General features: G+C 39.0%; 1 protein-coding gene across 1 annotated transcript in view; it reads right to left on the bottom strand.

The window, feature by feature from the left end:
* Positions 1 to 27645, bottom strand: part of LOC137502995 (zinc finger protein 33B-like) — an 83984-nt gene that overhangs the window by 8985 nt on the left and 47354 nt on the right. The window contains exon 4 of the mRNA XM_068230317.1: positions 4258 to 4340. Coding sequence (XP_068086418.1) covers positions 4258 to 4340 — 83 coding nt within the window. The remainder of the gene's footprint in view (positions 1 to 4257; positions 4341 to 27645) is intronic.

Raw genomic sequence — 27645 nt, 5'->3', positions numbered from 1 at the left:
GCAGTTGAAGTCAGCCGGACTAAACTGTAAGACGCCGCATGCCCTATTCTTGGAACAATTAAATGAATGCGACGACGACGGATTGGCAATGAGACGTGGCTTCAGAACGACAATGTTCAGGATGCAGTAACGTTGGGGGAACAGCTGTTCCACAAGTTTCTTGCTCATTGGAATGCCCACGAAGCAGCCAGTAGTAAAGAGAAAGACACTGCCAAAAATAAAACCAAACAGCTATGCAGGTCTATATATGAAACTAGACATGCTTGAATACGAGCGGGGTATTTAACAGCTAGTCAAACTGAGGCATCATGAAACGGAACAAATCCAACGTTTTTACGGCATCAGTAAGGTAACAGATGATTTGCTACTCGACAGGCGGGAAGCGCGAGAACGCTGGCGGAACTATTTTGACAAAATTTTAATCTTTGAACTTCCGTATCTACCAGTCCCAATCACCTCCGCCCAAAAATAAGGGAAGGCCTGACGATTTTTATAATTAACACCAGATCACATTTCTGAGCCACACAATGACAGTTTTCGAACAAATCCTCAACAACAGAATTAGCGACTTAGCCAAAATTACAACGAGCCAACCTGGATTTGTGTACAATTGTGGTACAACTGGAGCAATTCATACTGCAGGGCTGTTAGTTGAGAGAAACTGTGAAAAGAATAAAACGCTTCATCTGGACTTTCTGGACCATAAGAAAGCCTACCATCATGTACCCCGTGACCTTATCTAGTCAGCGCTACAAGAACGTGGCATTCCAGAGCACCTTGTTGAGAGGGTACAATAGCTCTACGTAGAATGAAGGACTTATGTTCAAGCTGCTGCAGGAGCATCTGATGACTTCTGCATAACTACAGGAGTCCACCAAGGCCCTGACGTATTACCACTGCTATTCATTATTGTGATGTACAACATTACATCAGACCTGCACAAGCCAATACCATGGACACTTCTCTATGCTAATGATGTCATATAGGCTGCAGAGTATAAGCTTGATCTGCAGCGCCAAACAGAAGATTGGAACAATCGACTAGCACAATATGTCTCGTGCCACAACAAAAAGAAGACAGAATACATGACATTACACCGTCGAAAAGTTGGAACCATGCATGTTGATGGTGAAAATATATAGCATGAGTAGTGAAAATTAAGTATCATGGCTTTGCAATCTCTGATTATGGCTGACTTACTGATGAAGTCAAGGATATACAAAGCATGGCTGATGTGGAGAAAGACAACGGGCACCCCTACGACCGTCGGATGAAGAACAATATGAAATGTACTATCTACTGAGCTGTTATCTCCTGTCGTTTTCCAGAACAACGAATGCTAGCCAGCAACAAAGGAGGTAGAACGCCAACTATGCGTCATAGGTATGAAGATGCTTAGGTGGAAGGCTGGCATAACTACACTGGATCACATTTCAAATGATGTTATTAGGAAATGTCTTGGCATTGCACCGATCCAGAAGAAAATTGAGGAAAGCCGTGTGAGCTGGTTTGGGCAATTGTTGTGTGCAAGGGATAATATATTTTGAAAGTCAGCATACACACAGGAAGTAAGCGGAAAGAGGCACAAGGGACAAACAAGACAGCGGAGGACAGATACAGTGCACAGCAACCCGAAAGCTGTGGAACTACATAAAGACATGGTCTGACACAACGAGGCAGGACTAACATTAAAGAAGCAGATTGATGGATATTCTACTGTAAAAAATGGGATACAATGTATATGTTACACATTCTAGCATTCAACTCAGTATGTTCCAATTTTCTCCAATGAAGCCTGTGTCCAATATCTATAAATGATTTATTTTCACAAAATAGTGTTTGAATGACAGAACGCTTCTGGATTTCGTGCTTAAGACACTGCTTTAAATGTATTTTATAGAAAAATATATCATTCAACAAAAATGTAAGGATTATCTGTATTAACCGGGAGTGACAGTGTGTATATCCAGTGAAATTCTACAGGTACCAACAAGAGGGGAGTCTGTCAGTGTATTATAGGCTGAATGGAATTTTGCAATTCATATTTCTGCTTACATCCGTCATAGATAGCAGACGATCAGATCAATCAATTTTCTTTCACACTGATCAAGTCTCTAAGTATGAAGACCATGGAAGAGTGGCACAAAGTGGTCAGCTCAGGGCCATGTGTTCCTACACAAACGGAAGTTAACCTCATCACTAATTCTTTACCTCATGGTGATGTGTCTCTCCACAAATAGAAGGTAACCTCATCACTAATTGGTTAGCTCAGGGCCATGTGTCTCTACAGAAAGAGGAAGTTAACCTCACCACTAATTATTTAGCTCAGGGCGATGTATCTCTCCGCAAGTGGAAGGTAACCTCATCACTAATAAGTAAGCTCAGGAATATGTTTCTTTCCCCAAGTCAGCAATTAGGAAATTTTATGAATACTGAAACCTATTCTTATGTAATTCAGCACCAAATTAACACGTCAAACCTATTAGACATTTTGAAAGAAGTCATTTAATTTGCTGCATGATACTTGTAGACTGCTGAAATGAGAGTCACGATACACAGCGCCAGAGGTGAGATATAAAATAATACACAAAACGCTTGTCACTTTGCTGGTTCGAGAGTGCCTCTGCATTAGATACATTTAAGAACGAAGCTAAATTAAAATCCAGTCAAAAATAGTAATATTCATATTGTATGTGAAAAGTATTCATAAGCAACATTTTTATTGGTGGTCATATTAGAAGATTGTTCTCTAACATAGTCTATCGTGTCCTGTAACACAAGAATTACAAGGAAACAGCAGAATTTGAACCTAGAAGAGATGACGTATTTGGGCGTTCTTCAGTTGTGTGCATGGTTCTGGTCTGTATAATGAGAGAGGGTAAGCTGATACTGGGCTGTTCTGAGGACTGAAATGAATATTTATAGCCACTAGTTGTGAATGAACAGTAGGAACATTTCAAAGCATCACATAACAGATGAGAAAACTCTAACCAATAACAGAATCAAATAAACTTTTCAGAATACATAGTTTCCATCAATAATCAGGTTTGAAGTCAAACATTAGTCTATGACTAGCCATTCCAGAACCTACCGATACATGAGTGCGGCTAAGAGCACAAAGCCGACCATATATAATCATTTCCCTGGGATTATCAAAGATCGATCTGCACAGCAAACAAAAAAAAAGTGACAGCAAAAAAATTAATTAGCAAGTAGTCCAATAGCACACTTACAGTTCAAAAACACTACTGCATTAAAAGCTTGAAAACAGGATACACATTTGTATTACTCTTTTATGTTACTGATAAAAATAACAACATACTTCAGAAATATCTAGTTCTTCCAAAGATTTTTTGTAGATACATATTCAATGAAACTACATGAAGTAAAAATAAATTTGATCTTAAAATTACTGAATATTTTAGATAATTTTAACAAATAGAATTTTAAGATATAATTGGTGAAATGTAGCCTCTGTGGCTCAAACGGCAGCGCGTCGGCCTCTCACCGCTGGATACCGTCGTTCAAATCCCGGTCACTCCATGTGAGATTTGAGCTGGACAAAGCGGAGGCGGAACAGGTTTTTCTCCGGGTACTCCGGTTTACCCTGTCATCTTTCATTCCAGCTTCATTATCATTTCATAGCATTTAATCATTCATTAATAAATCACCTTGGGAGTGGCGACCTCATTGTAAAAACAGCCTATATATATGTTTCATTCATTACATCCCTGACCCGGTCAAAGACTGGAAAACAGGTTGTAGGTTTTCATTTTCAAATGTTGAAATGTAACGTTGTAAAGACAGGATTAAACTAATAATGGTAAGTTTGAAAGATAAAACAACCAATGCTGAACACAACTGTGAATAGGTACAACATATTCCATATTGTTTAATTTAATTTCCGGGTTGAACCGTGTTGTACTTGTACGCACATCACGTACAGTTTGCCGACGTTTCAAATACATTGCAGTATTCTTTGCCAGCCAGAAAGGCTAGGATATAAAAGGCCAAGATCCAGGCCACTCTAGTAGTGTAATTTCTGCCTGGGAGATTGATTACCTCGGATCGAGTAGGGGTATTTCAGTCGCCTTGACAAAGAATACTGCAATGTATTCGAAACGTCGGCAAACTGTACGTGATGTGCGTACAAGTACAACACGGTTCAACCCGAAAATTAAATTAAACAATTCTTCACACCGTGGAAGCTTCACTTCTAAGATATTCCATATTGTATAGGGTTTGTGGTGTACGTACTTTGTTTCTTCTTTGATGTACTCCAGCACCTCATCATCAGTATTTCGTTCTATGAATATTTCCTTCTTTATATCTTCGGACAGCTATAAGTAAGAAATAAGAGAGTAGAATAAAGAAGTAAAGGCCTAAACAAGAAACATCTGAGTAAATAAATTTCATATTGGCACAATAAAATTATAATTAATTTATTGCCCAATTTAAAATATAAACATTTAAAAATGGAAAGTAACAATCAAATCAAATCGAATCAAATCAAAGTCACATTATTTGCAAAAGAAGTGTGTACCTCGGTGGCAAATGGTACACTAAAGTACATTATTATCAAGCACTAAATTTTAAATTGACAAGAGAAGAAGATATTTTCCTAAAATACAGTGTTATACAATTTACACTAACAACTTTTAAGAATCACACAGCCCACCTTTAAAAAATTTATCTTATTTACAAAATTCTACTCATAATATCTTCTGCACATACAAATATAATCAACTCATATACAGTATGTGGAATGACTTTAAATAATACTATACAACTGCTACAAGATTAAAATTTATGTTGTATTTATTTATTTATTTTCAATTTGTACCCTTTATAGAACCTAACTAGCATAACGACCTGCTAGGTCTTAACCAGAGCCCCTTTTGCTACCGCTTTTGGGATAAGTGAAAAGAGAGATATGAACATGTAAAGGTACATAACATAGGATAGCAGTAGACAAGGTAGCGACAGAAAAGAGGAACATGAAAGAATACTATCCCCAACTTGTTTTCCTATACCATTCCTTGTTTCTCTTTCTGCTGATCCCTATTTCCACACTGACTACCTATTATCCTTATCCTCTTTGTTCACATTCCCACCATTCTATACATGACATAACTTGTCACCTCTTTGTTACTTTCCATGCTCCTATATCTATATAATTAAAGTTGTAGGGGGTACGATGCCTGTAATTTTGTTTGTTTTACCAATTTCGCAGATATTTATCCGTTTAAGGTCAACTCAAGACCAAATTGGTGGTTTTTATTTTCTGCGCCTGTTTGTCTGTTCCACCATCACGGGGAAACGGCTGGATAGATCTCGACCAAACGTCATATTTAGTGTATACCCATCCCGGGGAATGTTTTGATATGCATATCATTTAAAAATATTTGAGCAGACCGGGGGTTTATACGAAAACCTAAACGGTTTTCCTCCAGTTTCTCTTATACTATTGATTTGTTGTAAACTCCGTGGACTGTATGTAAACGTCTCTTCATTATAAACAACTTTTTTATTCTTTTATTTTCTTGCAACATTAGGTGATTTAAATTAAATGCATGTTTTCAATGCACAGTCATTTCCTTAGCACAATACTCAGGAGTGAAAAAGGGAAGAGCCCTGGGTTCTATTCCCAGCCATTTGAAGTGCAAGCATTTTTTGTTCTGAACACAACATTTTATTGTCAGAGTGATGTCAACAGTACTGTAAACTACTATAATTCTCTAGAATTCAAATCAGCTCAAAATATTAAAACTAATAAATCAGAGTTCCAAACACTAAAAACAACATCATGTTACGCATCAGCTCACACACTAGCTTCTTTGACTCTGCAGCCAGTTGGCTTCAAGACCTTGAAGTAGCTTTAGAAAGGCATGCCCCTACAAATAACGCACATGTATTAAACCTTTCACCATCTCCCTAGTCCCATACTACCATCTTGTACCCAGTTCAGCTCTGAGCCCTAGACCATAGCTCATTCCCATTAGCTCTTCTGCCCCAGTGCCCGTTATCCATTTAGCCTTTACCCTTTAGCAATTTAGCCTTTTTGCCGTTTAGCCATTCAACCCTTTTGGCCTTTAGTACTTTGGCCTTTTTGTAGTTGCTTTTCAATGTTATGGCCCTATGAATAAAGCAAATGTATTAAGCCTTACATCATTTCCCTAGCCCTATTAAAACAATGTGTGTAGCCGCCATCTTGTTAATTTTTTTGCAACTTGTTTTATGTCAGACTGACACAGATAGGTCTTATGGCGACGAAAGGCTTAGCAGTGGAAAGGAATCGGCCATGGCCTTAATTAAGGAACAGCTCCAGCATTCGCCTGGTGTGAAAGTGGGAAACCACGGAAAACCATCTTCAGGGCTGCCTACGTTGGGGCTCAAATCCACTATCTGCCAGATGCAAGCTAACAGCTGCACACTCCTAACTGCACAGCCAATTCGCACGGTCATCTTGTTCAAAGATCAGATCCAAAATCCCCTGGACCATGTCAAATCTTGTCTAGTTAGGTTAAGCCTGGGATCGAATCCCAAACTCGAGTCTGTAACGCCCTTGAAAAGTTAAGATGGCAACCAAATCCATGCCTGTTAGCATAAGCTAGCACTCTTGTCCATTATCACGTTGGCAGTTAGGTTAAGCTGGCACACTTGAGCATCAAACAATAGTCTGCAAACCTAACGCCCTTGTAAGGTTGAGCCTAGGGCCGAATCCAGAGTCTGTGAGGTTAGGCCTTGAGTCGAATCTGTGCCTGTTAGGTTAAGCTTGCACTCTTGGCCATGCCAAATGTTTCAAATCTCCCACCAAGTAAGGTCATGTGAAGTGAACCTCGCAATCTCAGTCAGCACATTCCGTGTGGCGAAGGCCTCTTCCAGGGGCATGTGGTGGCAGTGGCTGGTGTACCTGTCAATAGTATCTACCGATATCTTCTTCTCTCCGTGTTACTTAAACCATGTTCTATACCTTCCAAGGACAGTGAAGAATATCTTCAAAGTATTATAGTGCAGAAATTTGTGAGTGTTGATTTTCAATTCAAAAATACTTTCATATTGAACAACATCAAGAAGAATTAAGTTTTGTAATTCTTGTGATTATTGAACAGGATGTTTTAAAATAAATGTAGTCTCCTCTTGTACTTTGTGTCATTTGCCAGACGTGATCCAAGTCCAGCCACATCCAAAAATGCCTGAAATACTGAAGTGTTTGCCAACAAAACAGTCCACTTCTGGATTCCTCTGTTCACCAACTGGGTGCAGAGTAGTTTGGGGGCAACATATAAACATACAAGCTATTAAGATAACATTTCATTAGTACAAAAAACATAAATAGTGTTTAAAATCATTCATTTTGTCATGCTGTGGACAACTTCATAAAAATTACAGGAATTAGGCGATGTCTTGATGTCTCCATTGAGCATCTTACCAAGTTTTTTTAACATAATCGATATCTTTGATACTCCAGTTTAGAGTCAAAAGACTACTTCTAAGTACTTGCAGTTTCCAATGCATTCGGTCTGGTCGCACCCAAGCAGTTCCTTGTCAGATGACCACATGGATGGGGACGACTTTGTATGTACGGATTAGTGCAGGAAATTTTATACAGTGAAGATAACTCCCTCGATTAGTAACAGCAAAGCCTGAAAGAACAACTTTTACAAAATTCACACTACTGTCCTAACAACAAGCTAACATACCACTGCTTGAAATGGGCAATTCCTGCAATATACCACAAGTAGCTATGCTGCCAGCGGCCACACATTATGTATATGGCAGAGAATCTTGGAACAGTATCAACTTTTGTATGGCCTTGGAACAAATCCAGATGTCACACAACATGTAGCAGTACATTACAGTACTCTGTGGAAGACTTAGGAACTAATTGAAGGAAATGAGAATATTTGTATAAAAACCAAAACTTTTCTAAGGAACTTCACACTTAATGCTCTAAAATAAGGAGTGTGACAGTAGTTTTGAAGGATTTTTTAAAAGGAAGTACAACTACACAAACGTCTTACTGACGTGGACATGGCACATATCAAAAAGGCTGCAAAGATCATTAATACATACTGGGGACAAAAATTATAACCTCCATAAATCCAGTACCTAATAATAATAGAACTCAAGCAAAGTACTATTTAAATCAACAGAATTGGTCAACACGACAAAGGTTCGGCATCCAAAAATAAAATTACCAAGTTTCAACGAAGATATAATGTAATGACTATATTTCAAGGGCACTTTTGAAAATATGATCACTAAAAATTAAGGCCTAAATGTAATAAGAAAATTTCAATATATCACCCCGTTCCTAAAATTAAGACAAAAAAACCCCATAAAAACACATTGCCATGGTTGAACCTAATGTCCCTATAATGTTGCTTCACGTCCGTAGGTTTAACCACTACACTGCCCTACACGTGTCCCCCGGGTGGTGCTAAGAAAGCAACAGTGATAAGATAAGACCGAACTGTCGGAAACGACCTCTCGGTCAAAGAGCGAACAAGAAGGAGATGTGTGGTCCTTTTCAGGATCTTCAAGTTCGTAGAATTGGACCATCGCTGTGCATTTGTCAATTGAATATTGAAGGGATTAGTCGAGCGAAATGCGAGTATCCTTCGAGGATTGCACTGAAATATGCAGTTGATATCATCGTGCTTCAAGAAACACACACAGCAGATGAACTACAGTTACAGAGTAGGGGGAAAATTCCAGGCTTTAAATTGGTAGCGTCTATCATCAAAATTATGGACTTGCAACTTATGTCAGGAATGATAAAACAAATTACCAATTACTATCAGTAAATTCTGAAAATGACATTTTTACTACTACAGTTAACATTGAAAACTTGACAATAGTTAATGTGTACAAGCCACCAGATATTACTTGGCCTAATCCTCCTATACCTTCTCTGCAGTATCCTACTATATATCTCGGTGATTTCAATAGTCATCATTATCTTTGGGGATATAACAAGGATGACTCTAATGGTGAAGTTCTTGTGGACTGGATGGAAACTGAAAATTTGAATCTGATTTTTGATGCTAAGGACCTGCCTACCTTTCAATCAGCTCACTGGTCTCGAGGCTACACCCCAGATCTTTGTTTCACAAATCGGCTTCATAATTCACACAGTCAAGTTCGACGTACAGTGCTCAACGGTTTCCCACATAGTCAACACCGGCCTGTTCTCTTGGAGGTTGGGATGTCTTTACCTATTGTTCGTTCACATCCTAAACCAAGATGGAACTTCAAGAAAGCCAATTGGACTGAATTTGCAAAGCAAATAGACTCCAATATAAGATGGATCAAACCAACATACAACAACTACAGCAGATTTGTAGGGGTTATAAAAGGTGCAGCGAGACGATGCATCCCTAGAGGATATCGTAAGGAGTATATCCCTGGCTGGAATTCAGAGAGTGAGGAATTACTACGAGAATATGAAGAACATCCTAATTCCGACAATGCAGCTGGTCTCCTCCAATCCTTGGATGAGAGTCGAAGAAGGATCTGGCACAAAACAGTGGAATCCCTAGATTACACCCATTCTAGCAGATAGGCCTGGTCTATAATTAGGAAACTGGATTCCTCAAACCCTGCAACTAAGAGATCAAAAACAGCCATCAATCTGAATGATTTTGCTAATCATCTAATATCAGTTTCTAAAAACACAAATGACAAGCGAACCAAAAAGGATATCAAATTAAAGTTGAACATCAAGAAAAGGGCAGCGCTGCAGTTTTCTGAATTTTCTACTCCATTCAAAGAAGTGGAAACTGAAGCCGCAATAAAAAGTATGAAACTTGGAAAAGCTGCAAGATTTGATGGAATTTATCCAGAATTTTTGGCTCATTGTGGACCAGCTGCAATAAAATGGTTAATCAACTTCTTCACTAATATTCTGCAAACTGGAAACATATCACCTCTGATGAAGAAAACCAAGATGATAGCCAAACTGAAACCAAATAAAGATCCATCTAAAGTGGAAAGCTACCGTCCAATAGCACTTCTAAGTGTTACATATAAACTCCTTGAGCGACTGATCTACAATAGAATTTATGAAATAATCAACCGCTACATTCCTATAGAGCAAGCAGGATTTAGACCTGGAAGAAGTTATAATGATCAAGTACTGTCTCTCACCACGTATATCGAAAATGGATATGAGAGGAAATCAGTAAGCGTGGCTGCCTTTTTGGATCTATCAGCTGCCTATGATACTGTCTGGCGAGAAGGACTCCTTCTAAAATTTTTGAGTGTGATCCCATGTCGTAAACTTACGGCCTTACTTAGCAATATGCTCAGTAATAGGTACTTCCAGATCTACGCTGATAATGACAGAAGTAGAGTGTTTAAATTAAATGATGGTTTACCTCAAGGATCAGTCCTTTCCCCCCTTCTTTTCAGTCTGTACATATATGACCTCCCAGACACATCATCAAGAAAATTCATTTATGCTGATGACATTTGTTTGGTGACTCAGTGCTCCAACTTTTATGATGCTGAAACTACTTTAGCCACTGATCTGGAAGCCTTGGATGTATACTTCAAGAAATGGTGCCTTCTCCTAAATCCTCAAAAAAACAGTTATATCTACATTCCACTTACGCAACAGACAGTCTAATTACAAACCAACAGTCAGAATCTGAGGTGAAGTGTTGCCGTTCTGCAGTACACCAAAATACTTGGTAATAACACTTGATAGAACTTTGACTTTCAAGCAACATCTTTCAAATGTAGCTGCTAAAGTAAAAACTAGAAATTTTTTTTTTGCTAGGGGCTTTACGTCGCACCGACACAGATAGGTCTTATGGCGACGATGGGATAGGAAAGGCCTAGGAGTTGGAAGGAAGCGGCCGTGGCCTTAATTGAGGTACAGCCCCAGCATTTGCCTGGAGTGAAAATGGGAAACCACGGGAAACCATTTTCAGGGCTGCCGATAGTGGGATTCGAACCTACTATCTTCCGGATGCAAGCTCACAGCCGCGCGCCTCTACGCGCATGGCCAACTCGCCCGGTAAACTAGAAATAATATTCTTCAGAAACTTGCTGGTACATCATGGAGAGCCAATACTCATGTTCTAAGATCAACAGCATTAGCCTTATCATATTCTGTTGCTGAATACTGCTGCCCCTCTTGGATCAATTGTGTTCACACAAAGAAGATCGATGTACAACTCAATCAGGCAATGCGCATAATCTCGGGTTGCATTCGGAGCATGAACACACTATGGCTTCCTGTTCTCAGCAATATTGCACCTCCAGCCCTAAGACGATCAGAAGCTCTCCTAAAGGTTTGGAAGAACATTCAGCAGAACCCCCAACTACCCATCCATCAAGATATTACGCACACTGAACATCAACGACTGAAATCAAGCAAACCACCCTGGCGTACAGCAATGGATCTTGAAAGAACCTCTTTTCATGTTAACAGTTCATGGAATGCCCAGTGGGATCAGTCTTCAGTAGTGAACAAACATCTGATTGAGAATCCTTCTAAACGAGTACAAGGATTTGATCTTCCAAGACGACAGTGGAGAATCATCAATCGGATAAGAACTGGACAAGGCAGATGTGGTTATCTGTTGTGCAAATGGGGTTGGACTAGGTCTGCACATTGTGATTGTGGTGCATCTTCTCAGTCAATCCACCACATTGTTGCTGACTGACCAATTCGAGCTTTCAAAGGAACGCTGATGGACATTCACCGCACATCGGATGAAGCAGTTGATTGGGTCAAAATGCTAGACCTAGAGTTATAGTATTGTACGGACTTGTGACTACGCACATTTACCCAGAACTATATACATGTGTGTACATAGATTCATCATACGATAAATGAGTCGTGTAGTTTCAAAAACCCCTATCTCCAAGAAAATAAATTTTTCAGGAAGGGCAAAAAACTGCCATGACTGCATTTTACACTCCTTTTTAACATTTTCTTTACTTTTGCTTTAATTAGCTCATATTGAACAAAATACACAAAATGTATGCAATTTCATCTCTACATTTTTGTTCTAGGGCAATATTTATCTAGAACATAGGGGTTTTTGAAAGTCACAGGTGGACATGGCGGGGTTTGAAAGTAAACATGGATATTGCAAACATACCCTTACTGTCTAATGCTCAAAGAAACTTTGTTTACTTCACTTACTAACATCTATGTAGCACACTGAGATGGAAAACGAATTGAAAACATGAAATACAGTATAAAATGTTTAAATGTTTAAATGTTCATTGAGATGGAATGGTTTTGTCTCTGAAGAATAAAAGCATAATCATATTATTGCAATCTAATACAACAAGGATACGGAATCATCTCTTGGGTCACAGTATTCCTCTTCCTCTTGCTCTTCTGTCATACTGCAACGATGTTCAGCCTGTCGTGTTTCCAGCGAAACATAAAACTGGAGATCTGCAAGCTCCCTCCATCTAGCCCCATAATGTTTCTCAACCAATCTGCACACATCCTTCACTTTTGCATGTTCTGATGTGCAATTTTTTAGTTCCTCGTCTAGTTGTGAGCAAGTTGAGCAATCATCAGTCTTCGGACTTCCGAAACCAATATTATAGTTACGATTCAAGATCTTCCTGAAGAAGGCGTGCTTTGCCTGCAATTCAGGTTCAACAGTGGTATTTTATTGTCTCCACATTTCTTTGATATTTAGTTCACATGGCAGGTACATACGTGCCGATGACTTGGTACGGCAGTAGTGCGGCTCTTTAGCACGAAACGATTCAATAAATTTACAGATGGGCTCACGTTTTGGTTTACTGGCATAGTTTCTTCTGTCTCCCCCTCTTCTCTCCAGAGGCATTCCCCCAGATTCAAAATGACGCTTTAGTACCCCTTGAATTCTGTCCTTCTTCAATAGGAGAGCTCCCATAAATGCTTCTCGGCAAACTGGTGCTATCGTTCCATCCCGTTTCCGAATAGTGTACTTGAATGTGTGAGCTTTTCCGGACCTGATACTGTTACCCAGCTTGCGTCTCGCCACTGGTTTGCAAGAAACATGCTTGATAATGAAACTATCCTGCTGCAGTTTTGATGCTGTAGAGTAGAATACCGAATGAAACTTCTTCACATCCAACAAAGAAATATCTCCGCACTGGTAGGCCTTGGATTTATGGCTGCACATTGGTGTGACAGGAGGTCCAGCCGACGAGTACCTGTGTAATAAACACCCTTTTCACTTACGAGAATATGTATGTTTACTAAAATATCATAGGTATTTATGAATGGCCTGCATCGAAAATGAAAGGGAAGTTCCCTTCTCAACGTGACCATAGAATGTAATATCAGAAGCTGCACAAAGCCACAATGGTACGGGCTTTCAGGAATCGAACATGCACTGGCCGAGATTCGAACTGCGGCCATTTTTGTGACAGGAGAACGACCGATCCGGCACAACACCGCGCGCCGACTTCATGCAGCAATACATGTTTTCTAAAGCTTATTCTAAAAGTGCAGTTTCTGATACAGTTCTACAATTATGCTCACAAGAGAGGAACGTAATAACATAATGTTACTATAAGAAAACATACCTTGATATTTTTGCTTCCTTGCATTTCCACTGCTGTTCGTTACGTAATTTCTTCCTACCCTTGCCAGGGCTACACTTCTCAATACATTTATGAGGTGAATCCATTAGTAATAGACAATACACGACACTGTGTCAACACAAATGCTTCCTCACTGTCGCGCCAATAGCTCCTCACGCGCCTAACACATGGTTACGTATTACCTTCCTATTGGCCGGCGGAGATGGCGGGTTATGTTATCTATCGCCGAGTGCAAGGCGTTGGAGATGGCGGAATATGAAATTAACCCCGTACTTTGACATTGAATTTCGAACTGTTAGAGCGGGTTTTGATGCGTACTAATAGTATACAGCGGTGGACATGCCCACAGCAAAATCAAATCAATCTTTATCTCAATTTTCGTGAAAATTGGAGATAGGGGGTTTTGAAACTACACGATTCAAATAATAATAAATAATAATAACCGCTATCACTGCCCTATGCTCACTGCAGCAGGGTAAGTGATGCGCATCCTGAAATCCACAAATAAGCTGTGCTCCACTTGTAGCATTATAATGAATAAGAAAATATTATCATCATCTGGACATGTTCATTAAGGCTCGTCTCCACAACATTTAACATTTCTACTCTAAATGGTTCGAATCGACCCAGATTTAATTTTCAATTGTTTGTAACTGATAAAATATGGACTGTATACAGAATGCCCAAAACCTTGTGTAATTGTTCATCTCTTTTAGAAGTTACTGACATGATTTAAAATATTTTTCTGTTGCTGACTACTCTACCTGTTCATTAAATGACATATATGATTAATGGTTCAAATGGACCCATCTATTAATTTAAATGCTGCCCTACCTGCCGGTCGCTACAGAAACAATGTTCAACTACCTCCACGACTAGGGATTACTGAGTTGTTTGTGTTCAAATATGGTTGGTCATTAGCGGTTATGTGAGAAATCTATACGACATATATTGTATGAAACTAGTGAGAGTGAACATGAAGAGGAAGCTGATGACACATTGGCTGATCCTGATATTGTTTCCCACAGAACTGATGATGAAGATCACATTTGTCTCAAGGGAGAAGAAAATCACAAGCTCCAAGTATCTGATAATGAACGACAAATTGAGGTTGACTCTGTGCAACAAAAAGTGTACATATATCGAAATGGGACACAATTGAGAAAACAACCCTATTGACAATCATATGTTAGGTAATCAAAACAGACTTTCAATCTATTAGGTCGTGTTATCCATATTCATACACTTTACTCCACCATTTATGTTGAATGTTCCTTATCGACCCAATAGGTTGAAAGTCTGTTTCGATTTCAATGCGGTCGTGAAAATTCAATATTCATATGTTAGGTACATTCTACACATACAGATTAACCCAAATTAACGTTTTTACAGGGATCTGATTTTTGAACCTTAAATCGAGGCTTCAGTATGAAGCACACCTTTCAAAGAGATTTTTACCTGTAATAACACACATTGTACCATCATATGTTATTTACACAATGAGAGAAATAAAAGAATATATCTATCTGCACACTGTACTGTAGTTACAGTTTGTGCTTCATTTTGACAAGTTTTCTTCGGTGAATGCAATCCGTTTCAATTTAAGGTTTTTCTTATAATGTTATGCATGAATTTACATAAAATTAGGGAAAAATAAAAAAAAAACTTGCACAAAAACACATTAAAATTGTTATGAAACAGCAATCGGTATGTTTAAACATTTTCACAGATGTTTTCCAAGCAGCGGCTTACTCATTAGCTCATAGTTTCTAACTCCAATAGACTGAACATGCATATTCTGTTTCCTTCTTAAGAATTGCAATAGAATCAGTCCAGAGGATTGTGGCAAACATTTCCATTTTCTTACTTCAGACAGCTAGTGGTTTTACGTCGCACCGACACATATAGGTCTTATAGCGACGATGGGATAGTAAAGGCCGAGGAGTTGGAAGGAAGTGGCCATGGCCTTAATTAAGGTACCGCCCCAGCATTTGCATGGTGTGAAAATGGGAAACCACGGAAAAACATTTTCACGGCTGCCGACAGTGGGATTCGAACCTACTATCTCCCGGATGACAGCTCACAGCCGTGTGCCCCTAACCGCACGGCCAACTCGCCCAGTACTTCAGACAGCATCACCTACCCTAGGTATACCGCGTACGTATTATCATAATATATTTCAAGCTCCCTGTAGAATAATGATAACATTTTTAATAAAAATTTAGATGGGAACAGCCTTTCTGAAAATTAACGAGATGTGAAAATATATAACCTAACCTCTTAAATTAGTTATGTAGGCCATTGTATCTTGATAAGGGGAAGTATCACATTCTTGTTTTATTTCAGTACATAGTTATAAAATGAAGCTATCATTCATTCAGCTTATATTTCTAAGGAGTTAACAACTTCTGTCATAGCATATATTGCCAAAACATGTTATCCTGATATTTGGTACACCAGTCGGAGTTGTGAGAAGACCTTAGGCTCTCTCAAGAATGATTCGCTTACATGTAGCAAGGAATCGATAAGGAACATTCAACATAAATGCTGGAATAAAGTGTATGAATATTGATAACGGATCAAAACTAACATGCCCGAATTTGCCTGTGAAAAGGGTTCTAATTGTAATTAAAGGATATTGCACAGATTAATACAGGAAATTTTCGAAGGATACAACACAGTCATTAAAACAGGGGTTCTCATCTCCTACAGCGGCCACGGTAGGATGTGTATCAGAGTCCGACATCTTACTTTAGCCCTAAGTGCCCGTGCCATAAATTCCTTTCCTGCCCTGAATCATCCTTGGCAAGCTTATGATGTCTTTTGCACAAGTACTTAATGTCCCATAACCTAAATAAATACAAATAAATATTTGAGAATTTTAAGATTTCCTTAATGCTAAATGCGAATTTTGCCCTATTTTGAATTATGTGAAATCGAATATACAATTGCATCACTCTTATGGAATAATTTTCAGGACTGGAAATTTCTTCCGTTAAATGCAGGTTTAATCTAATCGAGGTCACGCAAAATAGTGGTTGTACTGTAGTATGAACTATGTTATTGCTTCATTTACATTATGTACAACCTATATCTATAAGCTATAAGCTCATCAAGCTTTCAGGAGGTTCTGTTTATAATACTTCAGAGAAACGTAAATTTCAATTATGTGTATTCCAGATTGTGTAACATAATGTGAATTGCACCTGGGCCCAAGAGGACAGGTGATTCACAGATGTTGGCAATGAAGTTATTCGTCATTGATAAAATGCTGGAAACCACTTTATAGGAAACAAGATGTGAAATGGTGAGAGTTTTTGTGTGTAAAGGGAAAAACCTACAAGCCCATTTCTTTGATAGAGCTTGAAGCATTTTCAGGTATGTATGGTTTACACAATTTAGTAACAATAGCAGTTTCTGTCATTATTGTTGACTGGTAATAATCACAACCAAAAATGACATGCAGTTATCTATATTTAAAGGCTGGGTTTTACTGGCCAGAGTCAACAAATCAGTAGGCAAATTACTTTAAGGATTATGGAATGAAGCAGATGGTCATCCTATTCTTGAGCTATAATATCTCTTCAACAGTTCAAAATAACCCAGTTTTGAGGTTTGATAATAAAGGAGACAAACCAACCCTTAGAAGATATAACAAGTTAGCTGCAATAAGGGATGTCTTTGACATGTTCACTTCACAACCACCTAAAGTGTTTGTTGCATACATAAATACTACTGTTGATGAACACAAGGTTCACTTTAGTAGGAAATGCCCATTTAAGCATTATTTATCTACCAAACCACAAGGAAAATATGGAATAAAACTATGCCTCTTCTCAGATATGGACACAGCTTATGTGTGCACCACCAAAGTTTACAACGGTAATCCAGTAAACTGACATAGAGAAGTGAACCAGGGAAGGAACATGGATTTGAGACTTGTCAGGGATATTGAGGGATCAGGGAGAAACACCACTAGAGACAATTACTTCATCGTCTTCACCCTGGATAACAAACTTCTGGTAAAGAACCACAGTTTCAACAATGACTGCATTGTTCTTCCTAAAATAACTGATCATCACCTTTTCTTCTAGAACATTCCTAGAGACATAACACTAGCTGATCCCAATTTCCATACTCCTCAAACAGTCTTATTCCCAGGAACTCAAGTTTTCATGCAGAATTAAATAATGAATCAGGAAACTCATGAAAAATAACCTGTTCACCAAAACATTAAATTGACATGAATCAGTGATGGATAGGTTAGTATAATTACTTATGAAAGATAAAAGGTGATCATCAAAGAGACATATGCAAGTGCTGACCAACAAGGGGTATACCGTGGATGGTACACAGGGAAAAGAAATAAATAATGTACAAGCTTTCAGGAAAATACAAGGACACTAGTGGATGAACAAGAATTGGCTACTTTGGATGTACTGAAAAACAAGACACAAGTTACAAATAGTACAGCACAAAAAATATCGAAAGATATTTCACAAGAAATCACAAAGGGAATATTACTAAGATCAGCGGGTTTGACAGCAACATTTACAATTACATTCATTAAACAGAACAGACGCTTCCTAACCAACTGCACAATAAGAAACATTAGGTAAGGTATCGTAGAAAAAAAAAGAACAGGAGAACGAATTAAGGCTCAGCATTTTCAATTACAAAATCTGGGCATCCCGTAAGAACTGACCTGACTAGAAAGTATAAATGTAAACAAGTTAGAGACGAGACTATTGCGCAGTTGAAGAACGTAAACAAATTTTGAATTTCAGAAGTTTTCAAGAAAATTGACACACAGAAAGTTCATTTTCACATAAATTCCAAAAGTGTTCCAAATAAAGGAATTAGACATACAGCTGTTTCCTTATGGATACATAACCGAACACAACCACTCGCATATCAAGCGCAGTTTACAACAGCTTATGGTCCAAGAAGAAGTCCCATACCAGTATGAAAATCAGTCGTGAGTGAGACAGTGGAGTGAGCGGATGTGCTGAGTAGAGTGCTCAACATGGGCGATTCACTAGAGCAGTACAGGGCAGCTATAGGAAGGTGGAATGGAGGAGTGAAATGTGAAAAAGTGAGAGGAGAGATGAAAAATGGGCAGCAAATGGGTGTATTCGTAACCTTATTGGTAGCTGCAGTAATAGCAACCTTATTGGAAATAGGTGGAGTTGAGCTAAACCCGGGGCCTGGACCAGTTGGTGCAATCAGATGGGAAGAATTCGAAATGATTAAGGAACTGATCAAAGAAGCATGTCAGGACGAGCAAACAAGAGACCTAATAGAGAACAAGCCAAGGAAATAAATAAAGAAATAAAAGAGTTAAAACAGTGTGTTAAAGAGGAGATGAATGTGATAAAAGAGAGAGTGGCTCATAACATGGAAGAAGTAGAACGACCGAAGACCAAAGTCAGGGATTTAGAGGAGGAACTGAGCCAAGTCAAGTGGTCTGAAAACAGGACAAACCAAGAGCTCAGGAGGAAACACCTTTTTATTTATGGTGTGCCAGAAGGGGACAACGAAAGCAAGGTGGAAATAGTATTTAAAGAGGTAGAAGTGATACAAAGTAAAATGAAGATAAACTTTAGTGAGGTGGACATAGACGATGCATATAGAGTGGGGAAAGTGAAGGGTAGGAGACCGATCAAGGTTAAGTTAATATCAACCCTGATGGCGGAAATAGTGTTGAGGAATAGCAGCAACTTAAAAGGTGAGAAAATTTGGGTGAGAAGGGACATGGACAATGGCGTCATCAAGGAACAAACCATTTTACGCAGGCACCTAGGCAAAGCTAGATTTCAAGGCCTAAAGGCCTACATTAAAGGGCAGCGTTTGATCGTTGGAGACGGTCGCTGGTGGCGCACGTGGACACCAGCTCAGCTACAGGAAATAGAAGAAAAACACCAACATCAGCAGAGTGTAACGTGTGAGGAAGTAGCAGAAGTGAGCAAGGTAACGCTGACGGAAGGCAGCGATGACGTAGGTGGGAGAGATATGGCAGAAGGAAGAGGAGTGGATACAGGAGATGAGCAGTCAGCGGCGCAAGAGGGAGCGGAGGGCAACGCACTGGAAGACAGCCCTATAGAGCAACGCCCAGGGGTCAGCAAGGGGATTGAAGAAAGAAGACGAGAGACAATGGTAAAGGGTAAAAACCTAAGTCTAAAAGATTTATGGGCAAAGAGAAATAAGTTACAGACTGATAAGGGGGGGAAAGAGAATGGCAAAATGCCTAAAACTCCAGAAGGGGATACGGTAGAAATAGAACAAATGGAAATATCTAGAATGACCAGAAGTAAATTAGGGAATTTAGACTGTAAAAGTAAAAAATAACTAGAGTTAAAGGTATCATGTGTCAATATCGAAGGAATATTGAAAAAAAAAAAAAAAAAAAAAAAAAACAGCTAACGAAGACTTTAAACAGCTACTGGAAGATATGGATATTCTTGGACTTGTAGAAACTTGGGCTGATTACAAGAAAGACTTAAAGATAGAAGGGTGCATTGTATGAAGTCAATATGTATCAAGGAGATCCAACAGAGGAAGGATATCGGGAGGAATTTCAGTGGTAATCAAAAACAACTTAAGGGATAGGATACAGCTCTTAGAATCTGAGTTTAAGGAATTAATCTGGATAAGAATATTGGATAGGGTCAATAGGAGGAATGAAATATGTATAGCTTTTGTATATAATCCACCTCTGAGCTCCCCATTTGCGCGAGTTTTTTGATAATTTAGTGACAGAAATTAGACGAATGAGAAGTACGTATGATCAGGCAAGCATTATTATTATGGGTGATCTTAACGCGAGGATAGGGGACAAGAAGCCAGTTTATAGTCACCATGAGGATGAGGCATTAATAGTTAACAGAAACAGCCAGGATAAAGAATGTAACAGAAATGGACGAAAAACTAATGGAATTATGCGCGGTAGAGGAGCAATGGATGGTGGTTCGAAGATGAGAGTTGAACACTAACCTATATAGTAGAAATTGGGGGCAGTACAATTTTTTTTGCTAGTTGCTTTATGTCGCACCGACACAGATAGGTCTTATGGCGACGATGGGACAGGAAAGGCCTAGGAGTGGGAAGGAAACGGCTGTGGCCTTAAATAAGGTACAGCCCCAGCATTTGCCTGGTGTGAAAGTGGGAAACCACCGAAAACCATTTTCAGGGCTGCCGATAATGGGGTTCGAACCTACTATCTCCCGAATACTGGATACTGGCCGCACTTAAACGACTGCAGCTATCGAGCTCGGTTGGCAGTACAATTGACCTAGGTGTAGGCTATAGGGATAGTTCGCAAGTTATCAAAGAGATATGTGTTAGAGATTGGGCGGAGGCAAACCATATGCCAGTATCTCAAAAATTAATGATTCAAGATAAAAGAGTGCAAGAGAGAGTTTACGATAGCGCAAAGGAAAGGAAAATACCCAGGTATCGTTGGAGAGAAGAATTAGGGAATGAATTTAGAGAGTACTTCACTGGAGAGAATTTTGAGATCTGGAAAATAGGTATTGTAAAACTGATAGAAGAGAATAGAGTTGAAGAAGCCCTAACCAGGATAGAAAATGTAATTGGAATGGCAGGAAAATGTATGAGGCAAAATCCAGGTAGAACGAAGATAAAATGTGGATGGTATAATACAGAATGTGCTAAGAAAAAGTCACTGGTTATGAAGGCACTTAGGAGATACAGGGAGGATGATGGTCAAGTAGCTAGAAACGAATTTTGGAAAACACGGAAAGAATACAGAGAATTGTTAAGAACGGCAAAGTCGGAATGGCAACAAAAGATGGCTGCAGACATAAATAAAAAATGTAATGAAAATGACAATAGGAAAGTATGGGAGAAAATAAATCAGATGACCAAGAAGAAATCCGGTTCACTGGGGACCAATATAAGTCATAGTACAGTATTTTGAGATATTATTGAATAAAGAAGACAAATGGAGAGCGCATCATGAGGGGATTATTGTCTCTGAGTGTCACTCTGCCTGAATTGGATTAGGCTATTTCGACTCAGGAAATAATGAACCAGTTGCAAGGAGCTAAGAAGGGGAAATCAGGAGCTATTTTGGGTATCACATATGAATTTTGGAAAGAGGTGGGAGAGCGAAACGGCATGTGGGAAATTTTGACAAGGATATTCAATAAAATCTTCGAGAAAGGGGTATTCCCGAAAGCTTGGAAAGAGGGGATAATATGCCCCATATACAAAAATAAAGGGGATAGATCAAATCCTGGAAACTATAGGGGAATTACATTATTGGATACATTGGGGAAAGTATATACTGGTATACTAGCAAATAGACTACGAAACTGGGTGGAGAGACATTCAATCCTGTCGAGATTTCAAAGTGGATTCCGAAAAGGGAGAAGAACACTAGATAATGTTTTTATAGAGAGAACACTTATTGACAAATATGTAAAGAAAAAAGGAGGTAAGCTCTATATAACATTAATAGATTTAGAAAAAAGCATCTGATACTGTGAACAGGGGGGCAGTCGTTACTAGATTGAGACAGGGTGGAGTGTCATGTAAAATGATAAGAGCCGTGCGCGTAGAGGCGTGCGGCTGTGAGCTTGCATCCGGGAGATAGTAGGTTCGAATCCCACTATCGGCAGCCCTGAAGATGGTTTTCCGTGGTTTCCCATTTTCACACCAGGCAAATGCTGGGGCTGTACCTTAATTAAGGCCACGGCCGCTTCCTTCCCACTCCTAGGCCTTTCCTATCCCATCGTCGCCATAAGACCTATCTGTGTCGGTGCGACGTAAAGCCGCTAGCAAAAAAAAAAAAAAAAAAAAAAAAAAATAAGAGCTATAGAAAAGATGGATGCTGACGTAAAGTGTACTGTGAGAGTGGAAGAAGGTGTAGTAGTAGGAGAGATTATCTCCAAAATGGGTCTGAAAGTGTCACCGATTTTATTCTAATTGTTCATTAACGATATACTAGAATTTGGAGTTGAGGAAAGATTTGCACTGCCATGTTTAGAAAATCAGGATATTCCTGGTCTTGTCTTTGCTGACGACATACTCCTGTTCACACTAACGCCAGTTGCATTGCAAAAAAGTATTGATAGTATCGAGAAGTACTGTAAAGAATGGAATGAAAAATTAACGCACAGAAAACTAGAGTAATGGTGTGCAAAAAGGGGAACAAATTAGCAAAAAAAGAAAAATGGTATTTGAAAGGAGTAAAACTAGAAGTAGTTAACAAGTTAGAACATTTAGGAATTATATCAGGAAATAGAAATTGGTCTGAACACATCAAGAAAGCAAAAATGATTGGTGCAGCAGCCCTAGCTAATATCTGAATATTAGATAACAGGATGCCTAATATTAATTTTAGGGTACAAAGAAATGTATTCACTGCTGTGATCAAAATCTAAAATGTTATATGGTGCAGAAATATGGAGCACAGAATAGGAAATCGCAATGCTTGATTCAGTTACTAGTAGATTTCTTAAAATAATTACAGGTTTACCAATATGTACAGCGAATAGCGGAGTTAGATTACTGTGTACAGACATTAACATAAAGGTGGATATAATTAAGATAGTAATAAAATATTGGTTTAGGTTAAAAAGGTAAGTAGGGGGAGAAATTCTAGATTTAGCTTACCTGCACCAGAATGGGTACTGGGCGGGCAACTTAAAGAAAGTACTAGAAGAAATTGGGATGGGGAACTATTGGGACAAAGATTTAGAAGAAAGAAAAGTCTGTAGGGAAGTGGCACAGAGCTGAGGGTAATAATAGGAAAACTCTGGAGGAATTCATGAATATATATCTAGGTATGAAAATAATACATGATAGATTAACCAAAAGAGAATACAGGGTATTGATATGGTGAATGATGGGAGTTTATAAAAATAAGGCTTTTATTGAAGTGGCAAATACATGCTTATTGTGTGAGGAGGAGTTAGGAAATGCACATTTCTTGAGACAGTGTGAAAGTATAAGAACATTACGGGTTAAATACTTGGAAGCGGAAGAGATAAATAAGATGGAAAGAAAATCTGAACATTATACTCTTGTCAAATTAATGAATAGGGAATGGAGAAGGCCAGGGAAACTATCGAAATTATTGACAATTGTAAAAAGACCGGGAGAGAAAAATAAAAGTGGTGAATGAGGGAAGGGTAAATGCTGATGAAAGTGATGAAAGAGGGATACACAGATATGGAACGTTACAGAGTTCAAGTCAGTAATAGTAAGGGTGACAATAATTATAATTTTAGTATTATGTCCTGTTTATATATATGTCCAGTTTTGATCGTTTGCTCCTTACGTATTGTATGTTTTATAATTAGTAGTATTTAGTTCATTGATAAGTAAGTCGTATTGTATTCCTTCTAATCAGGTTGTTTGTGGTTGTTGGTAAATTGTTTTGTCTGTCTGTTGGTTTTTTTCTATCAGATATGGTGGTGTTTGGCTGGTGACGTAGAGATGGAAGAGGGGGAGATAGGCCTGACCTATCTCAGGCTACGTGCTGATTCAGTACGTCTGCACGTGTAGAGTGGAGTAAGGTAGGGAGTAGTATTAGGTTAGAGGAAGTAAGTTGTCAATGAGACAGCAAAAGATGAGCCAAGTCGTACCACCGACTCGGCAGAAGAATACACACATGACGGCCTAACTGTTGAGCTGGCATCCGCACACTTGTGGGTTGTTACATGATGGGGTGGTGAGGAATAACGCTGACAACTTAAGGGGTCGGTGAGGTTTCGGTTCCCGAGCCTCATGAGACATGTCTGGCCGTGACATCCCAGGGGAGTGTCACGGTCAGGCAGATTTAGGATAGAATTAGTATAGATTTAATGTAGTAAGTAGTTAGTTATAGGCTTAATTTAGATGTACGGGGTGCCCTAGCATGTGAGCTGGTCATCCGCCCATGTCAGAGGCAGCTAAGTAGATTTAGTTAGGGGTGGAGCCTTGCATGGGTCTCGTATTCCATCCGTGTGGGGGGCCACCAAGTTAGTTGTAAGATTAGAGGGTTGTAGGGTTGGCCATTACATGTGGACTGGTCATCCGCCTGTGTAAGAGGCCACTTAGTAATTTAATTGGTGTATTTTTAGTTATGTCTACAATTGTTCAGTTTCACTGGGTTTAAGGGTTCTTTGTTTAATGTAATTTAATTGTGAACATGTATCTGGGCTAAATGCCTCCAATGTTCAATAAATGCTCATTCATACAGTATGAAAATCTCCACCAGCATAACACAAATATTTTGCCTGCTCTCCAACAGCCAAGGAGTGCCTTGAGGTAGCAGGCTAAGAGAACTACTTATATGGACCAGTTGAAGAAGGAAGGTACAGGAAAAGTCATGACACATGGCACCAGAAACATCGAGAACATCCATGAAGAGTGTTGATGGTACAATCTAAAAATGATGTCATCCATGTTTGATGCAGCTAACTGGCTGACTGTAGTCCCGTAACTGTGGCAGTGTGGACATGTCAAATGCCAGGAAGAAAGCAGCGGTAAATGATGAATATGGCAGAGGTGATTTGACAATGTGAAAAATAGTCAGTTGCATCTATCTACTAACAAGAAAGGAAGATAAAACCTACACCTCATCAATCTCTATTCCTATACAATCTACAAAACAAAATTCAACTGTTTTGGATAATACAAGAGAATTCCACCAATGGAAAAAAGAGTGTGAAGCAGACTTCCAGCAACACATGATGAGAGATATACTGTAGAACTCCCTATTAAGAAATACTTTAAACTGTGTTAATCTAAACAAAAGGCACTTCAGCATGTCCTGTCCTTGAAAAAAAAAAAAAGAAAGACTGACACTAAATGATAAGGTTTGCCAGGAATGTATTAAATTCATGTGTGAATTCAAATCACTGGACCACATGAAAGAAATTAATGTGAAACCCTCGCAGGAAGAAAATCACTATTAAATTCCACATCACCCTGTCATAAATGTCAAGTTCAATAACAAAAACACGGGTTAATTTCAGTGCTTCGCTCAAGACTGACAATGGCTTATGTCTCAACTACACCCACCATGTAGGGCCATCTATTCAAGAACATCTCTTCTCTATAATCATCTGATTGCAGGCTCAACAAATAGCATTTACAGCCAACATAGGAAAATGTATCTTCAGGTGAACATCAAAAATAACATTTAAAATTCTCATGATGTATACTCTTGCAAGATAGGCAACAATAGACAATTAAAACATATGGACTCACTATGGTGACCTACAGAAGAGTATTCCTTTCCACAAGATGCATGAAGGAATTCAACGAAGGTACAAGCTCCCCTCATGGAGGAAACATCATTAATCAAGACTTCCATGTAGATGGCTGTATTTCTGGCATGGGCGAATTACAGGAAACAATCAAAATTTGTTATGAACTATTAAACCTTCTAAGAAGAAGAGACTGGAACTTACGGAAATGGAACTCTATCTGCCCAGTGTAGTTGAATTGAATTCCAGCTCAACTCCTTGTTAATTTCAATGCTTCAGTCAACACTGACAATGGCATAAGTCTCAACTTCATCCACCATATAGGGGCATCTATTCAAGGACATTACTTCCCTATAATTATGTGACTGCGGGCTCAACAAATAGCCTTAACGTGTGAATGTCAGATCAGCTAGGAATGAAATTTGAGTGACAAAAATGTTGCTCTGTGTAAAATGCAAGGTAGCACAGCTAAAACTCTCCCTTCAATGTTTGAGTTTTGTGGACCCTTTCTCTTGACAAAACTACTCAAGAAAAGGTTAAAGGCTCTGAGTTTGAACTTGGCAAAGGTACAAATGAGTAGCACCATGTGCCGTCTCAGGAGAAACACGCTGACTTAGTGTCCAGACGACAATCATCAACAATACAGTTTGTTGGCATGGTCCTAGATGGTTGAATCAAGATCTCTTGAGTAAGCAAAAATCAAAATGTGAAGTTCAAATTAAACTCCAAGGTCAAAGAATGCAACCAATGCTTCTTACAGCTCTACATGATGATCTATTCAAAACAAAGTTTCAAGATTAACACGTTGAGTGACAAGCGACCCCATTTGGGTACGTGAGACTAGTCAAGATTTTGAAATTCACGTCCACATATGAGGTCGTACGTCCGTTTGAAATCGGGAAAGTGCGCACCCATTTGTGTGCATGGTAAGTGTGTGTTTTGAAGCTGTAAAAAGTACGAGGATAATCCCAAAAAATCTCCTTTTTTATATATAAATACAGAACTCTGTTCGTGTGGCTGTCGGTCACAATATTGTGAAGAGTGTTTCCCGCGCTCACATATAAACATCCGCATGCCGCGCTGAGGCACTCAGTCTTGGCTTGCAGCCGTTGAGAATGGAGCTCCCGTTGGATGTTACCGCCAAATGCGAAGTGCGCGTAGTTATTCAGTTTTTTGAATGCAAAATGTAATGAACCGATTGAAATCCATTGCCAATTGATGGAAGTGTATGTTGAGTGGTGCATGGATGTCAAAAATATTCGTAAGAGGTGTAGAGAGTTTGCAACCGGTCGGACTGAAATTCACGACGAACAAAGGAGCAGGAGAGCAGGAAAAGATATGACTTGCTATTTGTCACTGTTCTGTATGTTGCTACGTATTCACTTCATTTACTCCCTCCAAGGTGGCTGCTATTTGTTTTAAATTTACAAAAGTCTCGAATTCGGCTAGTCCAGGAACCTTGAAGATGATTGCTGTTTTACTATCAGTAAAGGAGCTTCCCAATAATCTTGTTGTTGTCGTCAAAATCCACCCCTACTGTGACCTTGGATTACCTGCTTCAGCTGTGTTGGCGCGACCCCAAATGTGTATGTCAAGAGTGTCTATTTCGCGCACGGATTGTTTATGTAAGTGTGCAGTGCTGTGAGTTTCCCTTTTCTTTAAGTCACTATGAGTAAATCGAGCAGTAGAAGACTTAGTGCAGATAACTGGATGATATATTGAACAAGTCGGACAATGATGATGTAGAAGAAGTATACAGTTAGAGTGATTTTCAACCCAGTATAGTGTAAATAGCGATCTCACACAACATCCACACTGATGAATTACAATCTTCAGCATACACTTCCCCACT

Source organism: Anabrus simplex, chromosome 14 (assembly GCF_040414725.1).
Source record: "Anabrus simplex isolate iqAnaSimp1 chromosome 14, ASM4041472v1, whole genome shotgun sequence".
Taxonomy (NCBI): Eukaryota; Metazoa; Arthropoda; class Insecta; order Orthoptera; family Tettigoniidae; genus Anabrus; species Anabrus simplex.
Note: the sequence above shows the minus strand (reverse complement) of the source record. Positions and strands in the feature narration are given on the sequence as shown.